This window comes from Formica exsecta, unplaced genomic scaffold, assembly GCF_003651465.1.
Source record: "Formica exsecta isolate Colony F162 unplaced genomic scaffold, ASM365146v1 scaffold72, whole genome shotgun sequence".
In the NCBI taxonomy this organism is placed as follows: Eukaryota; Metazoa; Arthropoda; class Insecta; order Hymenoptera; family Formicidae; genus Formica; species Formica exsecta.
In genome coordinates, this window is record NW_021853485.1 from 1909954 (window position 1) to 1932445 (window position 22492).

The following is a 22492-nucleotide window of genomic DNA, read 5'->3' on the forward strand; positions in this document are numbered from 1 at the left end:
CACATTCTTTCCTCGGCTTCGCCGATTGTTCTGGGCGAGAAGACCGGATGAGTTCTCGCAGGAGGTGCGATCTAATTATCACGAGAGACGCCTTTTCGTCTCGGCATCTTCTCAAATGCTATTTCTTACCTTCTTCTCTTTTCTTTCTCTTTTTTCTATGATATGGAATGATTAATTACTCGGAAGTGTATTAGGTTGGTACATATGTATTCGGAAAATAGATTTGGATGGATTCAATTTTAATCTCATCATCCACACTTTTCTTCTCTTACATCGCATGTTTTATGTATTCTTGAAATTAAAATTTAAAATCATCTCTTTACTTTCCGGAAGATCTAGCTGAGTACATTTGCTTAATATGGCATAAATAAAATTATCAAATATCGGGAGAAAGTATTTTCCTGATAATGTTTTGAAGCAGTAATCTCCTTCGTAAAAAAGATAATGTTCTCTGTACGGATATGCTAGAATAAGATTTCTCCAGTAAAGTCATCATAAAAAATTTATTCGTTAATAAGGGTAACAATACAAGCCGCTTTTAGTAACCAATTTTATTAATAGGCATGTTCTCCCCGACCTCGCTCGAAGATCATATTACACTTTCCATTTATTCGCGATTGCTGTTGAAGTTGCGCGCTATTTTATCATAGCTTCGACAACACGTCGGGCCGTGTAAATTAATCTCCCGCGAAGTAATACGAAGCGAGGGTTACATGATTTATAATAACGCACTCAGACCTTGCGATTCGTGCGCTGTCGACATTTGTTAGCAGTTACAATTTAGGGGAGTTTAGTATACAAACTTATATATATCCGTCGCTTATATCGAAACAGTACCGTCAAGACAGCGAGCGTATTGGCATATTTGTTTCAGCCATTTTACCAGACTCAGTTTCCCCTATTTTCCTTTAATTTGATCCCTCGTCTCGTTATGTACATTCCAGTAGCACCAATTTCACCCGCGGGAAACCCTTGCGAATATTGCACGGGCACGTTCGATTCGTGAAAACGACCAATTCACACGCAATTCGCATCCTTTACAAAATTTGATATAAAAACGATGAGCCGTCCCTATAAAAATTATCCGTTATGTTAATTTCTATATATAACACTAATATTAGCGCACTATTTCACCCTTAGTTTTTCTAATTCCACGCGTCATTCCACGTCACTCTTGTTCCACGCTAATCCCATAAGTTAAGTACAAGCGTTTCATTAATTTCTCTTATCTGAAGCATTTTTCTCTTCTCTTTCTTCGACATTGAATTTTGCTCGCGATAGCAAGTCTTTGTTGGAAGACGCTCTAAAAGGACGATGTAACCGACGTCGAGATAAAAATTCGGACGTTGATAACACTTGTTATGTAATATTTCAATATGATTTATTATCCCATTTTTCGCGATTAATATTCCTTTCGTGCGCGCTGGAGCACTTTATGCTTTATTCATCGATCCATATGTGCGCTTAGCACGTGATATTCGTTTCGATGTTTAAGATATAATGCATAACTTTATTATTGATTTTGATTTACAGTCACATGTAAAGAAAGCGGCCGCAATGACTGCTTTCTACGCATCGTTCTACAAAATTTACAGAAAATTATCTGTTTAAATGCGATATCGATTTCAAGCCCTTGGACGAATTTGTCTCGCAAACAATCCACTCGAACTTGAACTATCGAACGATTCTACGAGCTTCTTATTCCGCACATCGATTATATTGAATAGTGTATGAATTGAGAGCAGTATTGCAATCGCTTTGCCACACATTGGTAGTATCGTTAAATATTATAATTCAACGTTACAACATACAAATTAAAATACAACGTACATTAACTGTCGATATATAATTGCGCGAAAATAATTCAAACGCGATGCGTTTTTCGAAAAAAATTCTAGATATCCTGAGAGATTATATATGTACAGTAAATTTATTTTAGGTGCTATTACATTTCGACACTGCATATTGCATCTGAAAATTCGCTGGTGCAATTGTTTGATATTGTTTCAGAAATTAGTTTTGCGTTATCTCAATGTGCTTTGTTCGCGCAAATTTTGACATCCGTTAATTTTAACGATACGCAAACAAAGCGGAGGGTAATATTATCTTTTGAAAGCAAAACGTTTCAAATCGTTGGCTATTGTCAAAACAAACGTAGAAATTCCGGAGCAATTACGTGCGATCGCTATGAGAACTATAATCGCGCTCTGATATATCAGTGTAATTTACAAACTTTCCGAATTCCCATTTCGCAGTTCAAGGATTCGGAAGACTTCGTAAACTCTAATGACTGCACGTAGATAGAGCGCGATGAGAGAGTTACGCATAAATTTAATACGTGTGACTATACATTAGCAATAAAGGTACGCCGTATATAATTACAAATATACCTATCTACGCGCGAACGTACCGTGTCGGTCGATACGTATCTCGGCCGAGCCCAGATACTCCGACGACAATACATTTAAATCGGATAGAAGGCTTGGAGGAAGGGGGTTAGATAAATGATCTTGGAGAGAGAAGTTTAGCTATCGTTTGTAAAGCATATAACCCAGCACCGTGTGTTTCGTTACCTATTTAAGTAGACTATTATCGCAGTTGTATCGCAAACGGGAATGTTTTAATCGCGAGCTACGAGTGATCCCCTGCGATCTTTGAGAAAGAAAAAGAGAGAGAAAGAGGAAGAGAGAGATCGGTCTTCGCGATCTATCGAACGTTAGGAAGCTGAGGACAAGCTGCGTCGCGCGCAAACGTTATGTCCTCTCGTGCAATTACGTTGTATTAATTATTATTTTCCCATATACATTTTCTGCCATTTTCTCTTTCTTGCGTTATTTTCTCTGTTAATCGAATGTTAACACAGTTGCTAATTAATCCATTCAAGCCTTTTGAAGATATTCGAATAAGATTACGCTATTCAAATTCGTATTTTGTATATTGTTGTAAAATATTTTCGACAATATTTTTTGGGATTTACAAAATGCATAAAATGATTCAATATATTGAGAGCGCAGTTATACAATAAAAAACACCAATAAAACATTTTTAACACCGATAAAAAAATTTGCATTGTCAGTATAGACTTTAATGGTTTAATTTCTGCAAATTGTGTACGATTTTCTCATGATATTCTTGCCAGAATCTGCAGACTCACTCGGGGCGAGATAAGCCAACTCGCATGATCTACGTCTACGCGTTACGAGTGATGTGTGAAGAGACTGGCGGCTGAGCAAGTTTTCGAAAAATCGGGATATTGTAACATCGGGAGATCTCGATATCGAAGGAACGATTCGGGAGGCGGTCGCGAAATTGGGACAATTCAAAGTTTGAGCGGTTATGAGCAAGCTGTCGGGCGCGATGGACAGCGAATCCAGGCAGTGAACGGCCAAGAGTTGTAGGAGGAAGTAGGGCAACGATATAAGCGACGAAAAAAAGAAATAGCGAACTGGTCGCAACAAATAAATGAATTTTATTCCGCGAAACGTTTTGTGTTTCGCTGCCCGTCCGTGTGCATTGTCATTCTTGGCAAGATATCGATCATACAGGAAGTCTCCGCTTGAGAGCGAAACAAACAGCGGTGGTACTCGTAATGCGCGAGTCACGTAGAGTCACCGACCGAAAAAGTGCCCGTGAGAAAAATATGAGCGCTTGTATAAATCATAATCCGTCATATCGTGACTCGCAATAGAATAGAAGACATGCGGATCTGTGGAAGAGTTGCGAAGGACTGAAAAATAAAATGTCTCTTGATCTTTTAATAAATCTCTTTCTAGTTCGCGTTTCTTGATTCTCTTTGAGCAGTACTCTTCTTATATTTAAACAATATTTGAAGTTGACAATCCTCTCTGTTAGGATTCTCGGAAGCTCTCGATTTTATTCACAGAATTTCTGAAAATGTTCAATATAATTTTTATTTTTAAGAAATATTTTTCCTTTAATTAATTGAACCGATTGAGGAATCAACTCGATTACAAAAATCGTGTTTCATTGTAAAAGTGACAGTGTGAAAAAACTTCATTACTCAAAAAATTACAGAATAATTATCTCTTAAGCTTTTCGATTTTGTAAAATACAAACGGTGTTGCCTATTGTCAAAATTCATTTCTAATTCCTTCAGACTTAATTTAGACCTTCGTCAAAATTAAACAATGTCGCTCATGTATCTAGGAGTTCGAAGTAAAAACCGTGAATCGGTGTGATATGGAGTCGCTTATATCTGCATCTCCGGCTCGGAGTTGTTGTCGTTAAACCAGTCCGAGGCCCTCTGACTTTCCGTTACGCGCACGCTAAGTTCCCTCTCGGCGTATCGACTCGATCTCGTGCCGGACGGGCCTCGTCTGTGCTCGTCGAAGGAGGCGAGTACCTCCAATCTGTCTCCTCGTCTGATCGCCCTCGGTGTCGTTTCCACAGAGCTGGTGCCATCCTCCGCGGTCGCCCACGGTGGCAGACTGCCGGAAGGCATGCCCCAGTGTTCGGTGAATTCCGAGCCTGACCTGGCCAAGCTTGGCTGACTGAGCGATCTGACCAGGGAGTCCGCGCCCTCAAAGGAACTCAAGCTAGTCAGATCGTCCCGGTCCATCCGGGCAAAATCACGGACCGTTATCTCGGACATCGATCTCAGATCGGCCTCGCTGCCGGCGCCGGCGCCGGCGCCTCGCGAACGAACAGAACCGCCTAATCGGCGCGGACGGCCTTGCCCACCGATCATGGTCGTGGCGGACTGTGATGTCTGCAGATGATGACTCTGAGTGCCTAAGGTACGCGCCGAGCTGCCACCGTCGCTTTCGTACTCATACAGAGTGGGAAGGGAGGATCGTCTGGACCTGGTGTCCCATTCCGATGATTTCGATCGTTTGTATCTCTGTCCGTGATTTTTACCGTGGCCGGAGGACGAGGTGGAGCCGGTGTGCGCTGGTGGCGGGCTCAGAATACGGATAATCACGTCCCATTTCGCCGGCGGGAACAGATTGATGTATCTCGCGTCTTTGCGTATCAGCTCGTAATCCTCCTTGACCACTGCCTCGGTTAGCAAAGTGCGTAGCGTGCTCTCGGTCGTGATGATCTCGCGCCACTTGACGCGCTCCTCGTCCGTCAGTTCGGTGGCGTAACGCGGTTCCAGGACGCGTGCCAGCCTAGTGTACCAATCGGCATCGGCATCGTCGAGGGAACGACGAGAAGCGGGTGGCGGCGGCCTGCATGGAATCTCGGCGCGCGTGGTGTAAGTCGGCTCGATGCTTATGTCCGGCTCGTAGTCCACGCCGGCGTTTGACGGCTCATTCGTGATGGTTAAATTGGAAGCTGAACTGACATCGGAGAAGTTTTCCCATTCCGGTGGCGGAGGTGGCAGATCCTCCGTCGGATAGTTCCTGATGGTGACGTCCCATTTGAGATCTGGCGGCGGTTGCGGCCTGGCGCGATACTCGGTGACCTGGCGAGAATGACGCTCCACGTCCTCGATCGTCTTCTTCTCCGTGACGGTGCGCAGAAACACATCGTCCACTTCATGGGTCGTAATTTCCGGACGACGAGGCGCGACCATCTGCGGCTCGACCAGCGGCTCGGTCATCTCCCCGCGTATCAGACGGTGTTCGCGATGTTGAACGGCGGTGTGAGTCGTGGTGGTAGACGTGGTCGGCGCGATGGAAGGCGGTGGCGGCGGAGTCGGCGCCAGGATGCTCGCCACCCGATACTTGGCGTGAGATGCGTCCGTCACCTCGGTCAACGAGCGAGTTTCGGTGAGCTCGGTGTTCAGGGAGGTGAGGGATCTCGGCCGGCGAATCTCGTGTTGCAAGGGCAGTTGCTCGGTCGTCGGCGATGGGAGTTTCTCCTGAATCACGGTGGTCTCCCGTTCCGCCTGTTTACGCAGAATTCTCGAGTAGACCGGAGGCGTCTGCTGTCGAGAGATGGTGGAAACAGAGGACGCACCACCCGGTGGTCCGTGAAGCTCGGGGACGTAAGAGAAGGTCGTCATTCGATAGGGTGCGCTTTCCAAGGAGCGAGTAGATTCCTCTCTTTCCAGGATAGTCGTCAGATTTCTCTCGAGGGCGATGCTCGCCACGTCCGATTCCGATGGCAACGGGCTCGGCGGCGGCGGTGCTCTCTTCACTCTCATCTGTACGTCGAATTTGGGCTCGAGCGGAACGGCTACGGGGTGACGCGGTATCATGATCCTGGACGCGTTCGCGGCTGTCATCGAAGAGGTTTCCACTTCGGCGGCGACTGTCTCAGAATATAAGGAACTCGAAGTACGCATTTCCACCTGGCGTTGATGCTGCATCTCGCGATGATCCACGAACGCCTTGTTGTCGTAAGATCCGGCGGAGGATACAGGCAGCGAACGTTCCTCGTCCACCTGTAGGAACACAAGACAGAGCTAATTTGTGTAAATCAGTTGCGCATCTACTTAGCATTTTTCTGACTAAAAGAATATTTAGAAAATGTCCTTCAATTTCTTCGTATAAAGTCATGGATTAATGAATATTTAGAATATATAACTATTGTTGAATTTAGCGGCATTTTATGGTACATATGATAAAATTGATATTAAGTATCGAAAATATTACACAATTTTTAATAATTCGTAGATTGAATAAATTAAAATTTATGACACACACAGAAGTTTGTATTCATAGCTCGATATTAAAAGGATTAACGATATGAGATACGAGAGCGATATGCTCTTGTTTTATATTTGCTTAATAAGCTGGACGTTCAATCATCCGCCTTCGCCAACAATTATCGGGACTCACCTCAGAGTGGCTCTCGCTCGGATAATCGCTTGGTAACGTGTCCGAATGATCGATCACCAGATTCGCCTCACTACCGGAAGTGGACGCGGCTGTCGCGTGAAGAAGGGCGTGCGCGCGTGGTATCTTTAGGCCCTCGAACATGGTAATGTTGCTCAGGGTCGAGCCGGAAAGCTTCGTTATCTCGGAGCCGGTGCCACTCTCGAACGGATGTCGATGGACCACGCGGACGTTTCGGCGTTTCAGGCACATGTAGGAACAGCCGAGACCTAGCAGAAGCAGCGAGAGGAACAGGATCGCGCAGATAATCAGCAGGATCTGGAAGCCTTTCAGCGGTGGTTCGGTGACCGGCGAGGGCGTCAATGTGGCCAATCTACGGGTGGAAATCAAATTAAAGCGGAGCGGTAAGTGTCCTGGAAATGGAAGAAGAGACAGCACAAATAACAATTACGTCGTGCTAGTACAGTTAACAGTGCGATATCTCGAAGCTGTTCTCGAGAGTAACTGAACTATAGGGAATAGAGAGAAGTGTGTATAGTTACGACATGTCCTGAATGCAAAACGTTCTTCCTTATTCGTTCGACAAACACAGCGATATCAAATGAATCATCCATCACAGATGCTTAACAATTTAAATAGCAAAGGCACGTGTATCGTGATATTCGTTTCTTTAAATTCTTATTTGTCTGAATGTTAATAATATACATTATGTATGAATAAAAAAAAAAAAGAGATTGAAGAAATTGAATTTAATTATTCATAAATCATCATGATGATGGTAGTTGACGTCAATCACAAAATTTAGCAGCGTAATGATAGTAATCGATGGTTCTCTTGAAAGAAAGGACAACCGAGAATATTCAAGAATGACATCCATTATTTCGAGAATGTGGATCTTGAATAAACTATTTTAACCACTTTAAAAAAAAATATGCCTCTCTCTGATTTAAAATTTGTTAAATTAATATACAGATATAATGATTGTTTAATAAATTAAAAATCTCAATATGAAACTAAGAAAATGATCCAACGAATTCTACCTTTGGTTTTTGCAAAACAACTGATAAATATATTTTTGCCGGTAAGCATTTTAATAAAGAATTCTTACATGCTCTCTGGAGGCTTTGGAGGTGCAGGCGCTACGGGTGGGGGATATCTGCAGACTATAGTGATAACCTCATCTCCGTCCATTTCTAATCCGGGGTGAAAGCGAACGACCACATTATTGGTAAACACACGCAGAGGATCTTGCTTTGTACCGCATCCTGAAATGCAGATTGTTTTCGTACGATGAAAAATTAAAAATTGATTGCGGTAGAAAAATGAGAAAGCTTTCTCATTGAAAGGCAACAAGTTATGACTATATAATTATATCTGAATTAAAAAGAGAAATATTTCGTAAAACCATTAATCGCATCAAAATAATCTATGAAATTGCATCAATTTCAGAGATCGTTTTGTCTCTGCGCTTTGAATAAAAATATATTACATTGTTCTATAAAATTGTTTGATACGAATTAAATTTTACAATAGTTACATCATTATTGCATATTTATATACAATATGTGATTTATTTTTAATTTTATGTCTTAATAAACAATTTATTTCTGAGAATGACAGAATTTTACGCTTTTGTGAAATAAAAATTTATTCTATTTATTGCAAATAAATATCAAATATATAATACGGAACATACCCTTCAGAGGTAGTTCCAATTTAGCGGTGGTCGCGCCTCGTCCTTTGAATATGCAGGCGCTGTTGCGATCAAAGTCGGCGTAAGCAACTCCGTAGAACGGCTCCTCGAACTTGAGCTCGACCTCCATGCTACCCTGGCCACAGTTTAGGTAGGCCTTGGTTCGATTCAGAAATATAATCGGCGAGATGTCGTCCAGCTTGGTGACCTTGCCGTCGAGGACCGTGCTCGGCGGTAGTCCCGGCTGATACTCGATGCTGTTACCTTGCGACGCATAGTTGCTCTGAGACAACGCAATCGGAATTGCCGCCCAGAGCAGGATCGTCAATTTTGGCAACATCTGCGACAAGAAATACGAATGATCTTACAGGAAACTGACAGCGAATATAATAAAAACGATTATTACACGATATCAGATAATAGCGAGGACGTAATTAATCGCGGACACTTTAATTAAACAAAAAAAAAAGGATATTATATATTAAAAATAATTTTAATAATACTTTTAATAATACTTTTAATTAGGAAATTTGCGCTTTTGTAGAAAATATCTTTTTATTATGAAATATAATGTGTGTACGTATTACTATGATATATATTTCTAATGATTGAAATATATTAGAAGTTATCATTTTTCATTAATCTTGTTAATCTTGTTGATTTAATAAATAGTCATTATATATTTTTTATAGTAATCTTATCATTTTATAAAGATTTTATTATCGGAAAATACCGTAACGTGTTCGCAGCTCCTAATACATGCTGTTATATCCTAATACACGCTATAATAAACTTTAATGATAAACGCGACATTGCATGTACATGTACTATAAAGGAATCATCATGTTCTCAGGTATCATCCGAGAAGCACGAGGAAGTGACACGACTGTCCATTCCCACGAGCAACTTCCAGAGAACGTAAGTTTTCCTTCGTATATTTCAGCTACGTCATCATTGTTTATACGCATCGCTCGATTCATATGTGGATTCGTGTGCGTAGTGCGGTTTGCCCATCGTAACGCATGTCATCACGTTCTTCGTACAGGGTGTACCAAAACTTTCTTCCAAACACGGATACTAATAGTAAAATCAATAATAATTTACTGAAAAGATTTCTTTATCTAATTTTAAAATCCTACTTTGTTTTCATATAATCCTAATTCCAGAGAGGCTTGAATTATATAGATATTTATCTTTTCAAGAAATAAAAAGTTGTGATTTAAATATTTCCAATTTAATTTTTACTAAGTAATGTTTAATTTAAGATTAATCTAAATTATTTAAAGATTTTATTTTAATTTTAATATTGATCGAAGGATCTGTAGCCGAGAGAACAGTACTGACGATTTTTAGTACACCCTGTGCAATATCTCGAGATGCACGGCCCTTGAGTTAAGTCGCAGTCCTTTCCTATTCAACTGGAGCAGAGAAAGCCGTTATCCGTCGCGAGATGTAAAACGGATAAACGCAGATTACGTTATCTCCCCGATGTTTGTCATGCCAATGTAAAATTCACATCAGAAATGCCGCATCAAAATTCCGTTACTATAGACAAAGTTAAACACGTTGAGTTCTGCAAGTTATGGACGATCAATCGCCGCCGAGCGGTGTAATGTTCATAATTCTTCCCGCATAACATGGGGGGGGGGGGGGGGCTTTATAAATTACAAAAACGAAGATGACATATTGCAAGTGTAACGATATGCGCGAGACGATTATAGCTGCCGCGGCCTCGAGAGAGCCTACTTCAAGATACTGTTACGTTTACCGCCAGTAATTGCATCGAGTAAACGTACAAATTATAGACATTACTAGCCGTATCTATAATAATATCTCGTCGTGCGTTTCGTTCATGCACGATCGTACGCCGGTATGCACGATGGCGCGTCGTCGTAAACGTCACAGACGACGGTAAAAATATACTCCTGGTTAAAATACACTCGCGTGGAAACGCGTGAATCACTGCCATCGTCGTTGCCGGCGAATTCGCGATTCCGTTTGCTGAAAACTGGACAACGCCTAGCAAATCGTCCGTCGTTGGTTATTCGCCCCGCTGTGTATTTAGTAGCGCGTGAGAATCTCGCGAACAGTCCTGGTCGCATCGTCTCGCCCTGCGAGCACTAACGTTCACTGCTACATTGAACGAAAATACCAGAAAAAGAAATCGTCAACGGATATCATATTCGTCCATCTACTTGGAATATATTTCTGTTATTCGAAAAAAGAACAGAGAGATTAGCATCGATCAAACAACTTTAAGCGAGCAAGAATAAGAGATTTTTAAGATGCTTTTACGCGATTTGAAAAATAAGAAAGATTTAAGCAAAAATATAAAATATGAAATAAAAAATAATAAAGTAGAAAATATAAAATATGAAAATATAAAATAACGAATAATAAACGATGTATTTGAAAATGGGCATTGTCGCGCTATAGATATGCAGAATGACAATTTAAATATTGGAGCGGCCATCAAACACACACACACAATACACATACAATCGTTAAGAGTAAAAATAGATTCGAACAGCAATATTTATATCGATGGACGTCCCTACTCCTAAAAAACTACTGCGGACCTAAATGCGCGGTGAGTGCATAATTCAAGAGTAATCGACTGGAGTGACGGATATGATGGGCTATTTATTAGTGCCAAACATCACATGGGCTAGAAATAGTTATATTAATTGAGTGTGACGCAATATACATATATAAATCACATTGGAAGCGATTAGTAAAACGCGTATTTCGAGACACGTGTAATGAGTGTTATAGTAAATTATGCCAAAATAACAAGATGCATGGGCCGTTTCAGATTTATTGTTTCTTTTATCGACGGCGAGTTAATAAATTAATTTATCGTCAGCGAAAATTTGATGGTTTATTTGTAATTTAAATATAAATAATAAAAGAATATTTTTAACATACACATTTTTACTTTAAATACAAAACAATTATTCACACACAAGTAAATAAATAAAATATTCTTTTTAAATAAATACTCTTAACACATTTCAAGAAGATATATATCAGGAGATTTAATTTAATATTCACACGAGTAAATGATGGTCCATTTAACGCATAAAAAAAATAATTTTGTAAAAGAACGTTCCACGCATTGTATAAATTATAAACGATCGCGAGAATCCTTTCGTAAAATCGCAAAATGGCGGATCACGGGACGGCCTGTTAAAGCTCATTAAAGATTTTACAGCTTCGTATTTATACGGAGAGGAGCCACGTTCTCGAATGCGAACGCAGAAAGTAACGCGTGAGAAGTCTCATGGCGATTCTAACTATTTCCTGCTTCCTGCGTTTCCTTTCTCCGAACGTGCCACAGCGAATCGCGCGCGGTTACTTAATTATTTAATTGATGTGCTATATACACGTTGAAAAAGAAACAACAGTTAATAGGAAATAACGAAGTACGATTTAATTGGCGATGTTATACCGCGATACTATCAACCCATATCGTCTTACAGCCGCATTAGCATATCGCGTACGAGGAGGCTGAGAATCGAAATAAAAAAAAAATCTCTTAACGCGCGGCACTGTAAAGCCTGAGCGCTAAATCATATTACAGTCCCTTCGGTAATATTACACTTCTCCCAGTCTCCCGCCGGCTGCTGAGATACGAGGTACTCGTGCCATGCTTTAAGATGCCTATTACGCAAATAATTTTATAGTCCTTAATTATTCTCGTTCTCTTCGAACGTTTGTCTTTGGCAGTATCTCGAAATTGAAAATAACAACCCTGCTACTTATCAAGCTTCGATATAATATCATTAATTCTACTCACGATATGATGGAGAGAGTGAGTGTAAAAGTGAATCACAAGGTAGGGATACAAATTATTTTTGTACTTTTAAGGATAAGAATGAATAACAGAGAGATTCGCAGAATATATAAAATATTGTTTTATATATTGTTTTTCCCAAAAATTTACTCCACCAAACAAATACTTTAATTTGATTATCATATTTAACGTCCGTAAAATTTTGGCAGATATAAAGACAGAGAGGAAACCAGAATTTTTTTTTTTTTTTTAATCTGGTACGTCGCAAAAATTATTATGATCGTTAACAAGAATCCTTCACACATTGCGGAATTGCGTAACGTAATACGGCGCTATAGTAAATAAACTGCGGAGCTATTATTGTCTTCCTAAATCCACGATATTACGAAGTATTGAAGGATAGTCGCTGCTGAGAAACTTGTTACGGTTCTTTCTTTCTTTCTTTCTTTTTTTTATTCTTTGCCGGACACGGTAGCCGGCTGCATGAGGAAGTCGAGATTGCGCCAGCGGAAGGCCGGATATCAATCGCATCTTTTTTAATGGCCTCGCTGCTGAACGGATAATGGCTATTCCAAAGGTATCTCAACATCTCTCAGTGACGCGAGAGGATTGAGACTGATGGATGAGCACGATACAATCGCAATAAAGTCTCGCACGTTGCATCGAAATGTAAGCGAATCGATCGTTGTGGAAAGGGCATGACTCGACTTTTCTGTGAAAATAAGTTCTATCGAGGATACCGTTAGGGTAGAAACTCGGCGATCCGTGCAGAAAGTTTAAGACAAGGCTCCTCTCTCTATTCGCGGTTCCATTTATTCATAATTCTTAATGACAATCGCGCAAAAATATTTTTTAGTCTAAACAAAATTATGTTTAGTGATACGTGCCTCTCAATCAATGATTCACCCTCGTACTCACCCTCTCCATCATATCGCGAGTAGAATTAATGATATTATCGAAGCTATCGCGAAAATACACACGCGTTTATTAAATTTATTTTTCAGAGCGGAAATTGCCCGCGTACAAAGTCGTTCTTTGTACATGCGTATTTGAATTATAACCCAAATTTTTTTAACGTAAAATGGTCCATGTCTGTGTCCTAGCTGGCTTTCATTTCGCGGGTGCGGGCGAGGAAAACGCGCGAGAAATCGAAGGGATTATTTCGCGGTCGTCCTTCTCTCTCTCTCTCTCTCTCTCTAACTATGACTGCCGACAAACCCGTGATGCAGGACCGCGAACGAAGGAGAGTCTCGGGCACGCTTCGATGCACTCGCGTTGCCGGACCGGCTGCACCGTTAGACCGCACCGCGATAATACGCGCTCGCGGTATAACAGAGTGCCCGGTTATACTGACTCGGCTGCACCGAGTGTCGTTGCTTATCCCCGCTATCGCGAATTTTCCAACCCTAAATCGAGGATATTGCGAATGTCAAGTACAGCGTAAACATTTTCTGCCAAATCCGATATCACGAAAACTCGATCGCGGAGATGATAACTCTCATTGTGCGATTAACTCTCAATTTTTTTCTACTTTTTTCTATTTATCATTTATATATAATCAGAATATATATTCGAAAGGAGATCAATAAATTAATTTATGAAGGCGAAAATTTGTTTGTATTGGAATAATTTTCAAATACATTTCAGCTTTGCTCTTCGTCCCGCTTTTGACAAGTTTTCTTCTCGACAGAATTTACTCTTAAGATCGAGTATCGCTCTTGGAAATAATTGAGATTGATTTTATTTGCTCCCGTAATTATATATACTTATACGAGGATTGATCTCGAAAAATTCTCGTACGCGGCGATTTACATTTGAAGATATATTATTAGACAAAATCGCAGGGAATAGAAAACTAAACAAGTAGACAATTTTTTAAATTAAAGTTACTTAATCAGGATTGTGTCCTGACGTACATACCTTCGACGCTTTAGCCGCTTACCGATCGCAGATTCCTCGTCCCGGGTCCTCGTTCCTCGTTTCTTTAAGATTGATGACGCATGGCGCGCTGTTCTGAAATACCAAAGTAACATGACGGGAATTACTTTAGCGAAAGTTATCTCGGCGGAGCGTGAAATATGCGGACATTGCGACAAGACGCGTGCGCGACCACGATTGACGGCTAATAATACACAGTGGTTACAAATCCGCGACATGCTCCTGCGTGGCACACAAGTGCGTAAATATTTGTGGTCATCTTATACATATATCAATGGGGGAAACAAAATAGGGGAACCAAGATCTCTGTATAAGGTGTTCTGTACAAGTTGAAGTAGTATTACACTATATTATATCATATTATATATCATATTTAAAAAAAATATGGACAGATCAGTTTTATTTGTCAAAAAATAAGCAACTTCAGTGCAATAAAAGATGCTTATTTTTTGACAAAAAATACGATAGTATTTTTATATATAATACCGATCTATACTGTATTTATATCCAATATGCTTTGTTTTGAGACAATCTAATGGTTGTCAGTTCGATGTTGGAATATCACCAATAATTCAGTTTGAACTGTTATTCTAGAGGAATGAACTAACGCGATCCATAAATCACAAAGTTAACAGGAACTTCTACCGGTGAGGATTAGTCGATCTGAGAGCATCGAACCGGATCGTTATATAGCGTGCTTTAGTAGCTTCCTTATATTCGGAGTAATTAAAGAGATGCCTATTTTTCTACCGAAACATATTATTACCAGAAATACATAATTAACATCTCTTATCGTTACTCTGTGTTTCTAACATGCACTTCGGAATTCTTTATAGCCTCGCGAAAGGGCTTTTATTAGGCTGTACTCCATAATTGCATCTGAGAATGTGCGCTCTACGATACCCGAACGTAAAGAGAAGAAGACGAGACTCGCAATGGGGTAGATGAAGCGTGAGATTAAAAAGGTACCCCGAAAGATTTATGGAGAGACGCCTCTCAGAAAATATTAACCATATCAAATTTTATTCCTTGCCGTTATCCTCGGCGCGAAAGAAAGAAAGAAAGAAAAAAAAAATACATTGGCTTTGTTCCGAAGATGCGCGTTCTAGGAACAAGAAGAAGATGTTGCAAACTCTCAAAGTTAGGCAACGTCAACCAGATTTAATATAACTTTTCCGCATCGTCCTGCGGCACACTTTTCTCTGGCAGAGATACACGCTCGACGCGTAATCGATTCTTCCATGACACAGTACGATGATGCGTCGCTAACCTTGGCCGTTTCCTGTCACACAAACACACACCCACAGATACAAATATACACAAACACACCCGCGGATCTATTGACACACAACTATACGACCAATTTTCTTAAAGTCAGACCACACTGCACTCGCTCACCGATATTCCTTTTGGGCGATGGCACGTGAGCGTCGTACCGATTACAAGACTCCATAGTACATAGGTACATATGTGGTTCGAATACGTACGCTTTTACACGTGTATACGGCCCGTGTAAGCCGCGCGGACGTGCTCGCGCTTCGCGACGAGGAGGATAATGAGGATCGTCAGCGAAAGAATTCGCGAAGGCTTTCGATGACGGTCAGATAGAGAGATATCCCACGCGATTTTACCGCCAACACGATCCTACATCGCATCGCCTTGGTCGCGGAATATAAACCGAATAATATAGGATGCTTTAGCAATTGTGACTTTCTCGAGATATTAATGATTGAATTATCACATTGAGCGAAGATAAACCTTTAACATTAGTAAAGATAAAAATACGTAACAGAGATTTTTTAATAAATGTTGAAAAATGTTGGAAATTTAATAAATATTCTCTTACACACATTTTAACCGAATTTATAAATATATATGTGAAAAATATGCAGATATGTAGAAACTTTCTCAGGTCGACCAGTCGCGACTTTCAATGATAATCTAAATACATATCGAGAGAGAATAAATTTCAGAGATTGCGAATAAATGAAAAAGAGATTATTTTTACTTTTTATAATTCCAAGTAAACATTAATTTGCATTTTTAATTACATATGTAAAGTTAAAGTCTCCTTTGCAAAAGAAAAATCTAATCTTAAATCTTATGACATTGTACGCGTCTAGAGCACAAAGAATTTTAGATTTTCAAGAAAATCGCTCCGTGCTCGGGAGAAAGTTGATCATTTCTCTCTTGGAGAAAGATATTTTATGTCAGCTGCTGGAAATTTGATCTGCAACGTGAAACAAAATAAATAAAGCTTCCAATTAATATTTAGATAAAAAAACGGAGATAAAAAACTTATTTCCTATATACATACATATATACACTGATATAGTCGTGGAGGGAAAATGTGTTTATAGAATTTGCTTTCTCGAAATATTATAAATTTTCTAGTGTAAAAGGCCGAGATAGATTTTTCATGCAGCTTTCTTATTCAAGCAAAACACGATTATTCAAAGTTGGAGCGGAAAATGTGTTTGAGCGAAGATAAATCTTAACATTAGTAAAGATAAAAATAAATAACAGAGATTTTTTAATTTAATAAATGTTCTCCCACATATTTCATCTGAAGAGACTTTATAAATATATATGTGAAAAATATGCAAATATGAAGAAACTTTCTCAGGTCGACAAGTCGCGAATAAAGTATTACTACAATATATGCTTTGAAATAACATGGCGCGTGTATCTCTCAGAAGTAAAAAATAATTTCCAAACTTTTTTTAACGGGATATTTTTAATAAAAAACGCGCGTATACGTGACAGCCCGTTATAAAAGTTATAACGCAAAAAGAAGGCGATGCATTTAAAAACGAAGAGTGAAAGAATGCTAAGAATGATCATCTCGATAACTCGCACCGAAATAAATCACGCATGCGTCCTAATCATTCGCTCTCGCGCGATTTTCCTCTTAAAATAATTCCCCGAGCTATTTAAATATTTAAAGGTTTACGTGTCTCTCGTCGAGTTTATTTCTGCTAGGAAACGATGACAAAACTTTTCTCGTATGCTTGTAAACACGTCGCCGGCGAAATTACTTACGAATGTCGGTGATGCAGCAATGGGTGACTTATATTTTTCGCGGAACTATTACATAAAAAGTATGATTGGTGACGACAATTCGCGTGGAATAAGAGATGCGCTGCATGTTTTATTATGTCGGATACATTTTATTACTAAAAGAAGGAAGGCACGTAGAAATAAGGGGAAGATAGTGAATGGAAGGATTCATAAATCAAGGCAGACAAGTACATATTAATTATTCGAGATAGTAATTTAGGAGAAACAAAGCAATGAGAAAACAACAAAGAGATACATATCTATAATTTCAGCGTCTTATAATTTTTTTTAATGAAAAAAGAAATTTCTTTTCTTATGAAAAAAAAATGTTAATATATATAATATTTCGAGAAGAACCGTCATATGACTTACTAATGTTGATTGATAATAGAAAACATACAAAATTAAAAAAAAAAGCCAAGCAGCTGTCGTTACGATTCGGAAGTTAGTAACACTTGGTCAGTGCTTATTCGTGTCTCGAGAGTTCATAAATTTTTCTCCTGACAGAAAGGCTCATTCTAAAACGTGGCAGAAAATAACACGCTTGAAAAATAAAAATAAATCAATAAAACTATTAAGAAAAATATTAAACAGGAAATAATACGATCGCGATGCTAATATTTGTGAAATAATATTCATAACTTGAAATTAAAGCAATTTTTTTTGTTATGTCTGTAAAGTGACATAGCTTGAAACTAAAAGAAACTGTGTATCATCTTAAGAACAGAGTAATGGACGTTTAGGAAAATCAAGTAACATGTATAATTTTTTTAATGGTGATATATAAACGCGTAATATTAATAGACATAATATATATAATACAATATATTCTAAGAATTGCTTTAATATATTTCAGCTTTTTTTAACTTTATTATAAAATTTCTAAATTTTTTTAAAATTTCTAAATTTGTTTTAACTTGACTAAATTAATTTTTTAACTATAATTAAAATTTTTTTAAGCTCTACTAAAAGTAACCTTAATTGAAAGATAATAACAAATCCACAGAAAATTCTGTAAAAAATTTCTGTACAAATACATGATATCAACTTATTTCAAAGTCAAGTTCTATAACATCTTCCTCTCTAACTCTAATGACATTTCTTCAATCGCTCGCGTTCTTGGAAGGGAAGTATGACGTGAACACCCAGTCACGCCAAATGTCTCGATGCCTTCCTGCGATCGAGCCTTTAAAGTCGAACCAGTATCCGAAGGAGACAACGTTGCGATCTTGTTGCGCAAAGCCGCGCGCGCGAAGTCTCGACTTTCACTACTGGCCGCCGCCGTCGTCGCGCACGGATGCGCGTGCGCGCGCACGTGCGTGTATCCTTGCGAGCCGCCGCCGCACACGCGTGCACGGGAGAGCGCGCGCGAGAATTCCGCTCCTTGACGTGCATCGCTGAACGCACGAAAAGCAAAAGATACACGTAACCGATGGATTAAAGGACCGAGAGGAAAAACGAGGATTATCGCAGCCTCCTTCTTCCATTCATAATACGTGAATTGTATACCTCCTTGATTAGTCACTTTGTAATATTGGCTTTAAAAACTCGATTTTTTCCCAATATTTGTTTGGCCGGAATATGAGAAGAATGATTAACTTGAAATGAAGAATTATTATTCCGATGGTAGAAAGCTTGTGAATCTTTTTGTTTTCGAAAGAGGATAAACATATATTCGCCCGTATATATCGGATTTAAACCAGCAAATGGATGATAAATGTCTGCTGTTAAATCTCTCTTTTAAAATATCAAAAATTAAAAAATGTGTGGCAGTTTTTAATCAGGAAGCATTTTAACGTATATCGTGTTATTATGAAAGATGAAAAATATATATAAATAAATCATTATTTGTTATTATTAAAGCGGATTTATATTAATTTTACTCGATTTTCACATTCAGGACATAAAGATTAAACAACTTGATAAAAAAAATAAAAATTGAACGCATGAATCAGTTCAATAAAGTATTATGTAAATGACAGATAGATATAATAACGATAAAATATCGTCGCGTTGAGAAAATTCACTGTCTGCGAGAAACGAAGGACGGAGTAGGTCAATCGGATTAAGGGAACACGATAAGAAAAACCTCACGGATTATTCTGAGCAAGTAGATTACAATTTTCTTTTTCCAGAATCGTTGCAGCTGCGACTTCTTCCACTTACAGTGTAAAAAAGAAATTTATAAAACCGCATTTCGCGATGTGTAATAATACACGATTTCTTGTATGTATTTTAGTATATATTATATATATCATATATATTACACACACGAAACGATCGCCGTGTAATAATCGCATAGATCGGCGCAAATCTTGTCTCGTGCCTTGTCGTGCGTCAAAGAAACGGATATACAAACGGGATCAGGTAGGAGAAAAAAAAAATGAAATATCAGAGTGCCAGGGACAGCTGCGGACTGTCTCGCTACAGCCGTGGATTATAGCGATCGGACTTTTGCTATTGCGAAAGCGTGTTTTAACACGAAGTGAATGGTGCAAAGCTACGTCACGGACTTGCTACAGAAAGAAAATATGATGCATTTTTACGATCGCCGGTTATACAAGCCGAAAGATTTCGACCTAAAAGTTGAGCCGGTTTCGAACGGAAAATTCCGTCATAATCATTTTTGACTGACTTGCATATTTGGGACAAAAGTAGATCACAAAATTGAATTTTTCTTGCTTTTTCAGTTTACCAAACGAGTTCGCTACACAATATGTTTAGCAGGATGATAAATGTTAATAAATCTAATTTTTCTATGAGTAAATTTGATTTATATTTTTAATAAGATATATAATTAATGGAAGGATATATACAAATATGTGTATAATAAAAAATATTTATATATTCACTTCTATTAATTTTTATATGAAACTATTAATTATATTTAATTAAGAGAAAAATAATAACTGGAAGAAAATGGACATTTTATCGTTTAAATCCGAAAAATGAAATATATAATATTATTTTTGCCAAAAAAATGATTTTCCAAACACATATATACATCTATAAATAAGTTATTACGTAACAAATGAGGGCAAGATAATAAGTAATAATATTTCAACATTGTTAATATAAGCCTAACGTAAAACCTTGCAATTTTATATAATTTGGATTATATAGATTATATTATTTGAATTTGACACAACCAAACGGAACATTAACTTAAAATAGCGAAATTATAAAATATTATCGTGCCGATAAGATTTGTATAATAATCGCCAAAGAGAAAAATGTTTATTATCGCAACTTTTGCGCAGTAACTATTTTCCGTGCATTTTTAACATGCATATTGCATAATGTGCTATTAGAATCTATCATGATGATTATACGTAGAAAGTCGTTATTATGTGCAAATCAAATAATAGTTACACCCATCTTTGTGCTTAAGAATTTCATTGCGAATATTTAATTCATGAGCATTTGCGTAATGGAAATCATTTCGTTAAAGTTTGCAATACATATTACTGACACTAAACAGGCCTGCAGAAATAACTACGTATATATGCAAAACGATAAGATTGCGAGAAAAAAAGAACATAGAGACTTGAGTCAAATAAACAACAGGAGAACTGAAAAACATGGTAGTCCCAAAATTTTTACGAAAAATTCCGCATTATATGTTGCTATACATATTTACTTAACAATATTTTTCTTTTGCTTTTGATATTTTATATGTATAATAAATTATTTTATTTAGGTACGTATAAAGTATAAACCATAATAAAATATGATAACGATTGTTCTACCGTCGCTCGATGTTCTATCGGATCTCCTCTTTTTCTCTTTCTCGTCCTTTGTTGCTCCTTTTCATGGCGTTGAATACTCATTCGCGAAAACACAGTTAATTACGATAGAGCTAATTACTAGAATACAACGATCGCATGCTACTTTAAACGGCACTCTTGCGACGTTAAACGCGCACTTTTTTATATAATTATTACGACACATTGGACAATATCGCGAAAATTACGCTCGTTCAAAAACGTTTTACTCGATACTCGAAAATTAAAGATAAATATTCACAGAATGCAATATCCGAAAATATATCGTTGCTTTGCTGATTACTTGCGTCATAGATTTCAATCAAATAAATCACATAAAACACACAGTTTCAGTTTCAGTTTATTGATATAGTATAAACGTGATGTTTTACTATACGGTTGACAAGTATATTAAAATATCTGTATGATTAAGAATGATTATATTTATTAATTCAATGCGTCGCATTGCCATTCGGCTCGAAGTCGACCTATTATATACGCGATGCTTACTAAAAGTGAGAAATTCAGAAATAATGCCTGCAACTTTTGTCTTGACATCGCACGATATTACGCGGATCGAGTTAATAATGGCTGGTTACAACGCGATAATCGCAAGAATTAATTAATCCCAGGGATTGATTTGGGAATTTTTACATAATTAAATCAATAGATGTAAAATTGATGTATCACGGCATTTCGATACTTTAATCACTCGATTCGTGTATTATTTGTCTTTTGTGATGTATATCTTTGTGTATGTTGACATTGTTTATGTACGGTCGACGTGTTGTCATTCGTGTCGCGTGACTCGAGCGGAAAGGTAGCAGCATGAGACGCTACGTATTACTCTCGAAATTGTACTGCGACAATTTTTGATATCACAAACACGATTATTCATGATTATTCATACAATAATGACACTAATTAGGAATTATCAATTTGTGTCATTAATTAATTCCCGCTGTTATAGCGTCTTGATTAGCCATTAACTCGATTTGCGTGCTCGATTTATTGCACCGTAAAATCAAGAGTACTTAACAGAGATTGACGCATGAAATTAGCGTGATTCTCAAATGTCGAATGAGCAAATCATAGCATCGCACAAGCGTTATTTTCGCGACGTTTTCTGATATGTCGCAATATAATAAAGCGTATTATATGATTAATATCGTTGGAGTGCCATCTAAAGTGCCGCGCGATCGTATTCTAGTGCGAACGCAATCTTAATTAACCGTGTTTTCGCGAGTGAGTATTCAGTGCCATGAAGGAACAGCAAAGGACGAACAAGAGAGGAGGAAAAGGCCCGAGGAGGCGTCGGGAAACCGTGACGTGAGTAATTTATAATTCTTATTTAATTTATTTGTTAATTCTGTGTGAAATTAATTATTGCATCCATATTTAAAATAATGATCCATTTTATACTAATATAAAATTTTTAATCTTATTTTGAAAATACTCAAAGTATTTAATAAAATATTTTTTTAAATAAATACTT

General features: G+C 38.1%; 1 protein-coding gene across 2 annotated transcripts in view; it reads right to left on the reverse strand.

Annotated features, from left to right (window-relative positions):
* Positions 1 to 484: 484 nt before the first annotated feature.
* The window catches only part of LOC115243389, a 27844-nt gene continuing 5836 nt past the window's right edge, over positions 485 to 22492 (reverse strand). Inside the window, exons 1-6 of one of the 2 annotated variants that reach the window (XM_029820342.1) lie at positions 20983 to 21392; positions 14156 to 14248; positions 8443 to 8779; positions 7855 to 8011; positions 6750 to 7119; positions 485 to 6352 (exon numbers count right to left, since the gene is read on the reverse strand). In XM_029820342.1, coding sequence (XP_029676202.1) covers positions 4211 to 6352; positions 6750 to 7119; positions 7855 to 8011; positions 8443 to 8779 — 3006 coding nt within the window. In that variant the 5' untranslated portion in view covers positions 14156 to 14248; positions 20983 to 21392 and the 3' untranslated portion in view covers positions 485 to 4210. Of the gene's footprint in view, positions 6353 to 6749; positions 7120 to 7854; positions 8012 to 8442; positions 8780 to 14155; positions 14249 to 20982; positions 21393 to 22492 lie in introns of those variants that run through there. The other variant, XM_029820341.1, reaches the window with a different exon arrangement.